This window comes from Clarias gariepinus, chromosome 28, assembly GCF_024256425.1.
Source record: "Clarias gariepinus isolate MV-2021 ecotype Netherlands chromosome 28, CGAR_prim_01v2, whole genome shotgun sequence".
Lineage (NCBI taxonomy): Eukaryota > Metazoa > Chordata > Actinopteri > Siluriformes > Clariidae > Clarias > Clarias gariepinus.
Window position 1 is genome coordinate 8,944,864 of NC_071127.1, and position 8,634 is coordinate 8,953,497.

General features: G+C 39.3%; 1 protein-coding gene across 1 annotated transcript in view; it reads left to right on the forward strand.

Annotated features, from left to right (window-relative positions):
* The window catches only part of npr1a (natriuretic peptide receptor 1a), a 103,471-nt gene extending 97,986 nt beyond the window's left edge, over positions 1-5,485 (forward strand). Inside the window, exons 17-22 of the mRNA XM_053490098.1 lie at positions 2,534-2,680; positions 2,786-2,909; positions 2,997-3,065; positions 3,233-3,407; positions 3,525-3,623; positions 4,128-5,485. Of these exons, the coding sequence (XP_053346073.1) occupies positions 2,534-2,680; positions 2,786-2,909; positions 2,997-3,065; positions 3,233-3,407; positions 3,525-3,623; positions 4,128-4,279 (766 nt within the window). The 3' untranslated portion in view covers positions 4,280-5,485. The remainder of the gene's footprint in view (positions 1-2,533; positions 2,681-2,785; positions 2,910-2,996; positions 3,066-3,232; positions 3,408-3,524; positions 3,624-4,127) is intronic.
* Positions 5,486-8,634: the final 3,149 nt, after the last annotated feature.

Below are 8,634 nucleotides of genomic sequence, written 5' to 3' on the forward strand. Positions count from 1 at the left end.
ACTGTAGTAACAGAAGTGATAGTACTGACTGTAGTAACTGTAGTGATAGTACTGACTGTAGTAACAGAAGTGATAGTACTGACTGTAGTAACTGTAGTGATAGTACTGACTGTAGTAACAGTAGTGATAGTACTGACTGTAGTAACAGTAGTGATAGTACTGGCTGTAGTAACAGTAGTTATAGTACTGACTGTAGTAACAGAAGTGATAGTACTGACTGTAGTAACAGAAGTGATAGTACTGGCTGTAGTAACAGTAGTGATAGTACTGACTGTAGTAACAGTAGTGATAGTACTGACTGTAGTAACAGAAGTGATAGTACTGACTGTAGTAACTGTAGTGATAGTACTGACTGTAGTAACTGTAGTGATAGTACTGACTGTAGTAACAGTAGTGATAGTACTGGCTGTAGTAATAGAAGTGATAGTACTGACTGTAGTAACAGTAGTGATAGTACTGGCTGTAGTAACAGTAGTCATAGTACTGGCTGTAGTAACAGTAGTGATAGTACTGGCTGTAGTAACTGTAGTGATAGTACTGGCTGTAGTAACAGTAGTGATAGGACTGGCTGTAGTAACAGAAGTGATAGTACTGGCTGTAGTAACAGTAGTGATAGTACTGGCTGTAGTACCAGTAGTGATAGTACTGACTGTAGTAACAGTAGTGATAGTACTGGCTGTAGTAACAGAAGTGATAGTACTGACTGTAGTAACAGAAGTGATAGTACTGACTGTAGTAACTGTAGTGATAGTACTGACTGTAGTAACAGAAGTGATAGTACTGACTGTAGTAACTGTAGTGATAGTACTGACTGTAGTAACAGAAGTGATAGTACTGACTGTAGTAACTGTAGTGATAGTACTGACTGTAGTAACAGTAGTGATAGTACTGACTGTAGTAATAGAAGTGATAGTACTGACTGTAGTAACAGTAGTGATAGTACTGGCTGTAGTAACAGTAGTCATAGTACTGACTGTAGTAACAGAAGTGATAGTACTGGCTGTAGTAACAGTAGTGATAGTACTGACTGTAGTAACAGTAGTGATAGTACTGACTGTAGTAACAGTAGTGATAGTACTGGCTGTAGTAATAGAAGTGATAGTACTGACTGTAGTAACAGTAGTGATAGTACTGGCTGTAGTAACAGTAGTTATAGTACTGACTGTAGTAACAGAAGTGATAGTACTGGCTGTAGTAACAGTAGTGATAGTACTGGCTGTAGTAACAGTAGTGATAGTACTGACTGTAGTAACAGAAGTGATAGTACTGACTGTAGTAACTGTAGTGATAGTACTGGCTGTAGTAATAGAAGTGATAGTACTGACTGTAGTAACAGTAGTGATAGTACTGGCTGTAGTAACAGTAGTCATAGTACTGGCTGTAGTAACAGTAGTGATAGTACTGACTGTAGTAACTGTAGTGATAGTACTGACTGTAGTAACAGAAGTGATAGTACTGACTGTAGTAACAGAAGTGATAGTACTGACTGTAGTAACTGTAGTCATAGTACTGACTGTAGTAACAGAAGTGATAGTACTGGCTGTAGTAACAGTAGTGATAGTACTGACTGTAGTAACAGTAGTGATAGTACTGACTGTAGTAACAGAAGTGATAGTACTGGCTGTAGTAACTGTAGTGATAGTACTGACTGTAGTAACAGAAGTGATAGTACTGACTGTAGTTACAGTAGTGATAGTACTGACTGTAGTAACAGAAGTGATAGTACTGACTGTAGTAACAGTAGTGATAGTACTGACTGTAGTAACAGTAGTGATAGTACTGACTGTAGTAACAATAGTGATAGTACTGACTGTAGTAACAGTAGTGATAGTACTGGCTGTAGTAACAGTAGTGATAGTACTGACTGTAGTAACAGTAGTGATAGTACTGACTGTAGTAACAGTAGTGATAGTACTGGCTGTAGTAATAGAAGTGATAGTACTGACTGTAATAACAGTAGTGATAGTACTGGCTGTAGTAACAGTAGTGATAGTACTGACTGTAGTAATAGTAGTGATAGTACTGACTGTAGTAACTGTAGTGATAGTACTGACTGTAGTAACAGAAGTGATAGTACTGACTGTAGTAACAGAAGTGATAGTACTGACTGTAGTAACAGAAGTGATAGTACTGACTGTAGTAACTGTAGTAATAGTACTGACCATGGTTCAGTATTAAAAGTAGTTATAGTACTGACTGTATTTCAATAATAACAGTAGTAATAGTACTGACTGTAGTGCAGAGGTAACAGTAGTAATAGTAGTTCAGTAATGACCGTAGTGATAGTAGTTCAGTAGTAACCGTAGTTACAGTAGTGATAGTACTGTTTTGGTTAAGCGTCAGTTAGATGACATTAATGTCATTGATTATTTTACTACAACAGCATCGCTCCAAGTTCTTTTTTGTTTTTTATGCTGTTTCAAACTAAAAATTATGATATGGTGTTAAACATCATGATCAGTTAGTACAGCAAAAGAAACACTACAGAAAACACTGAAATGGTCTTGCTGTGTTTATCTGTCCCTCGCCACAGAGGCTACGGCTCCAACATCCTGGACAATCTGCTCTCGCGCATGGAGCAGTACGCGAATAACCTGGAGGAGCTGGTGGAAGAGAGGACGCAGGCATATCACGAGGAGAAACGCAAGGCTGAAGCACTGCTCTATCAGATCCTCCCTCAGTCAGTGTGATCCACAATCTAAACCACGTCCATCACTCTGCTTCCATTCTACTCTGTACAAAGTACCCTAATCATGTTTTTGTTTTTTTTTATTGTTGGATGCAGCTCAGTGGCAGAGCAGCTGAAAAGAGGCGAGACGGTGCAGGCCGAAGCCTTCGACTCGGTCACCATTTACTTCAGCGATATAGTGGGCTTCACGTCTCTGTCTGCAGAGAGCACGCCCATGCAGGTGAACACATTCATACACGCTGGATCTGATCCACACACCATGGCTGAGTTACAGTATTCACAGGCAGGCTGATGTTTTGTTCAACAGGTGGTTACTTTGCTGAACGACCTGTACACATGCTTCGACGCCATCATCGACAACTTTGACGTTTACAAGGTAAAGACGGGGTTGAATACGGCGCCTCTGCTATCATAATTCAGTAAATAAGATAATAAAAGTTAATAACATACGAATTTGATATTGTTATGCATTAAGTAACCTGCCGTTATTTTTATGGTTACAAACAACACACACGTTGACAAGTTTGTGTGTGGCTCCCCCAGGTGGAGACCATCGGTGATGCGTACATGGTCGTATCCGGACTTCCAGTAAGGAACGGGAAGCTGCACACGCGCGAGATCGCCCGTATGTCCCTCGCCCTCCTGAAAGCCGTGCACACGTTCAGGATCCGCCATCGACCTGATCAGCAGCTCCGCCTGCGCATCGGCATTCACACCGGTGAGGGCATGGGGTCAGAGGTCAAATAAAAAAAATCGGAAAACGTTACGTCCAAAACGGGTTTCATTAATACTAATTTATAAATAATTGTTAAATCAAGTTCTGTGTGTGCGACAGGCCCGGTGTGCGCTGGGGTTGTTGGACTGAAGATGCCCAGGTATTGTTTGTTTGGTGACACGGTGAACACGGCGTCACGTATGGAGTCTAATGGCGAAGGTAAGACACGTGTCTCACTGAACAGTGTTATTATACACATTCCAACTCGCTATTGTTTCCAAGCGCTTACTTTAAGTTGTCGTTTCATCCATTTGTAATACGAGGGGCGTTCGAGTCAAACCGGGACTTTTCTCTATATAATCCCCTGCTACACTAATGCACTTATCCCAGCATTTCACTAATAATAAGATTGGACTGCCTAAGTCACATCTAAATCCCCGGCCTCCCAGGAACTCCTTGAATGCTTCAAACATGTGGAAATGGTTTGAAGCGAGGTCAGCTTGAAATCGTCATAAGATTTAACACCTTCGCTCATGAGTCCCGGTATCACTTGAACGCCCCTCTCACTTAATTAAAGTCCGCTTGACATTCCGCACCTTTAAATGCAACTGGATTCAAAAGTATCCCATACAGGATGGTTATAGGAAAATAATCATCTTTGCAGTGTGAATAGTATTTATCGTTTATTATAGATGTTTAACACGTGCCATGTGTTTCTGCCAGCGCTCAAGATCCATGTTTCCGAGGCGACGCGAACAGTGCTGCAGGAGTTCAACTGCTTCCAGCTGGAGCTGAGAGGAGACGTAGAAATGAAGGGCAAAGGAAGGATGAGGACCTACTGGCTCCTGGGGGAGAGCACGGCCGAGCACGCCTGAGCGGAACCGCCAGAGCAGGACACGGGAGTGGAGGAAAATAAATACCATGTAGCAGAAATGTATAGAGGCACAAACAAGGCCTTGGAGACAGCCAGAGAGAACCACGGTGCGACGTGGAGATACACAGTCATAAGGATATGATGGATGTCCTGGATAGTCTGTTTCAGCCTGGGTTCAAATAAACTGATCATCAGCACCAAATTGCAAGACTGATATATAAAGGACTAAACATTTCAAGCAGCAGGATAGCGCCATCTAGTGCTGTAGACTCGTGTGTCTTTATACTTTCTTTTTTTTTTTTTTTTTAAGTTTTACTTAGGACGGTTCGAAAGTCTTGTCGTCTTCGAGTAGTTTCCTTCGTAAGAAGACGGAAAGGTGAAGATTTCCCATTGGGTCATGTATCATAATGTGTTATACTGAGATCAATCTCTCTGAACCCCGTTAATGTGTTCAAAGTGTTTATTTTCCTATTAAATGCCCCTTAGCTCAAGGTTTAAATAGACTGATCTGTGTGTTTTTCTGTTTTATATACGTCTCGCAAGTGCTTGTGAATGATTTGTGTTCAGTAGGCATGTGCCAATAATCATGACATCATGATATTTCAACAACAAGCGCTATAAACACTACAGAATGTCGCGTAGGTAGGAAACGTAGTTGAACATTAAAGAGGAAAGAAAAGAAAATTATCGCAAGCACATGTCAGATGCCTTTTTTTTTTTTACTACATTTAAATATAGTTTTTCAAAAGATCTATTTTTATGATTCGTATACTGCTGATGATAAATAATGCCGAGTGGTTGGAACGGACGAGAGGGGAAATGAGGTCGCTGCTGAGGTTGTGACATAAACAACCATCATTTTTAAATCTTTAGTCATTTTGCAACCTGTCTCAATGAAAAATGTGTTTCTTTCAAGACTTTTACACGGAACTGTACACTCACATGGCCTCTTTATTAGGAACACTTTACTAATACTGAGTAGGACCTGCCATGAAGCGATGCACATGATCAGCAATACTCAAATAGGCTGATTAGTATTTACAGTATGCCAAGGTTAAATTCCCCACATCACATTACACTACCCCCCACCAGCCTGGACACATGGCAAGTTCAGGCTGTCATTGCCAAATTCTGACCCTATCATTACAACATTGTCATTATACTGCATATCCATAAGTGTAATTTAATTAATTAATCAATCAATTAATTAATGAATTGATTAAGAAATACTTATTATTATTATTATTATTATTATTCATGCACAATATCTGAATATATTGATCATATATATATATATATATATATATATATATATATATATATATATATATAAATATATATTGATTTATCTTGATTCTTTTCAATAATAAATACTTTTGTAGTCTCAGATTCCCATTCCTAAATGACATGAGAGGAATCTGATGTGGTTTTCTACTGCTGTAGCTCATCTACTTCATGACTAGGTCCAGATTTTATTGGAGCAACATTCCGATTAAACCCTAGTTTTGCCAAACAAAAGTTATCAAGGTCACGTTCTTTCCTCGTCACATGAATGAGTATGAATCAAAATGATCAGATCATCCCTGGTGAGCAAGCTGCGGGCAACAGTGGCAAGGAAAAACTCCCTGAGATGGTAATAGGAAGAAACCTTGAGAGGAACCGGACTCAACAGGGAACCCATCCTCATCTGGGTGAAACAGAGAGCAGGAATTGATCTGCACTCATACTGTGTGTTAATTGTTAGGCAGTTCAGCTATAACAGTTGATGGTAACTGATGTTATAAATTGAAGTTATCGTGACACAGTTTTGGCACATGCCTATGGTTTTGTCTTTTCATTTTTACGCTTATAGTTTATAAATGCCTGTACAAGCTGTGACAGAAAAGAGCCACCGTGCCAGAAGCTACGCCCGACGATCGTCTCCCCGCGCCTTCCTGTGGGTGAAGCCTCGACCAGCCCGTGGACTCCACAGACACACCGGTTATATACGACCAGCTCAAGTTCTCACACACCTGTAGCTCCTTTGGAAAAGAGTACACATGTGTGTGTGTGTGTGTGTGTAAAGAAAAGTTTACCAAATCCTGAACTTCTATGAACATGCCAGAGGAAGATGAATTCATGTGATTAAGACATTTGTTTTATAATGTGATCTATTACAAGTGCAGCTCTGTGGATCGATATCTCTCTCTCTCTCTCTCTCTCTCTCTCTCGCTCTCTCTCTCGGTCTCTCTCTTTTCTTTCTTTCTTTCTTTTTTTTAGGAAGGGCTTAAATCTTGTGTTTGTCTCAGAATTGTGTTTCAGGAAACTCTAAGTGAAAATCTAAAATATATGGTAGAAATACATTTGTATTTATGTGCTTCATGGTGTGTGTGGGCTTTTGTTTTAAAAAAAAAAAGGAAAATGAATGAAAAACAATAATAATAAAAATTAATAATAATAATAAAAATAAACTGTTAATACGCTCTTTCATATAATAGTTGTGTAATGCATGTGTAACGCAACATTCAAAGTGTAAAGTAACACGATTAATAGATGTTATGTGGTGTTATTTTTGTACTCTGTAAAACTGAACACTGCATAACTGTTTGAAATTAGAATCGCACCAAACATGTCTCGAGTTATTGATTACCTCTTGGGAAAGTGGGTGATTTATTATTATTATTATTATTATTATTATTGTTGTTGTTGTTGTTGTTGTTGTTGCTTTTTTCTGTCTACCTAGGTATATAAGAAAACACTCAGATAAAGGGACAGTAATGCTTAATTAATATATCTTTCTTTCACTAAAAAGGAAAATGTAGGAAAAAAATCGCCATTTCAGAAAAGTCCAATTATTGGGCTGCATCAAGCAAAGAAAACAACTAAGAGGATTTTAAATGACTGGTTCGGGGTTAAGAACCCTTTAACACATTATTAAAGCCTGTAAGGATAACACTGAACCATCAACGTTGTGGAAGAAATGTGATCAGAAAAATATCATGAATGGAGATCACTTAAACACATGAATGGTATATTAAATAAGTCAACAGTAAAAACCAGAGCTGTGTTTAATAGTGAAAGTGAGAGCAGTTCCATACACACACATGATGTGATCAAAACTCACAACAACTGTGTAGCGATGCGAAAACCCCTTCTTAGTAAGTCTAATCACTTCAGTTTGAAGTGGGGAATCACATGACGTGCTGCACCCATCATGCATAGTGTCCACTGTACAAGCCTCAGGTCTAGACTTAGCAACGTTATCTGGAAATAAAATGGCTGCTGACGGCCTGAATGTACTGAATAACCAGAATATCACATCTACTGAGTTTTTCGTTCCTGATGGAACCGGGATATTCCAGGCCTCAAATTGTGAAAGAGTGTTACTGTGAAGTGGGAGGGATGTATTAGGCAGCATATGAACTTTTTCTCCCTGACATTAATGTTTCGGAAGCAGAAAAAAAATGGATCAAATTGTGACGGTTCAGAGGACAGGGTCACAGCAAATCCGAAATGGCATCTCTTGTGAGATGTTCCTGGTCTGCAGTAGTCAGGACATGACAAAAGTGAACTAAGGAAGGAAAACCGGCTGAACTGGCAAGAGGGTCAAGGCTCACTGATGCACACGGGGAGGGAAGGCTGGGCCGTGTAGAAACGCTAGTGTAGATCAGATTGAGGAACTGGGTGTGATTAAAAACAAAAAAAATAGGTGGCATAACAAAGTGCATTACAGTTATGGTGGTAAGGTTGGGTCATAATGTTATGGCTGATCATTGAGAGAGTGAAGGTATATTACACAATATATATATATATATATATATATATATATATATATATATATACACACACACATCATACTATTTTTTTCTTTTCCTGAAGTGTGTGTATACATCTTTTGGCTCTTACTGTAGATATGGTGTTGGTTGCTTGGACATGATCCTAAAACACACAGTGCATGTGTTTGAACAGCTTGGCACCACGTTTGTTTCTTTTTCTTCTTCTCTTCCATAAGTAATATCTCGTAAAGAACCACAGCGCCCTCTGGTGATCAAACGACCGACGTATATTATTATAGAAGTCTAAAATGTAAAAACACAAATAAATTCAGAAACTAAATCTAAGTTTTATTTGAAAACATTTTTTACTTTAAAAATAATTTTATAAAAAATAAAAACACATAAAAACATTCCCAAATGCCTGTGTGTCGACAGAGGAGGGAAATAACGGCGTTACGTAGTGCAGCCAATCGCTAGCGGATACTGTCGACGGTTGGTGGAGTTGTACGTCAGTCAAGTTTATTCCAAATGCGATTGGTTCAAACCGGAGTCTTCGTCCCGCCTCTTGGTCAAGCGAAGGGACTACTTCCGGTAGGCCGCC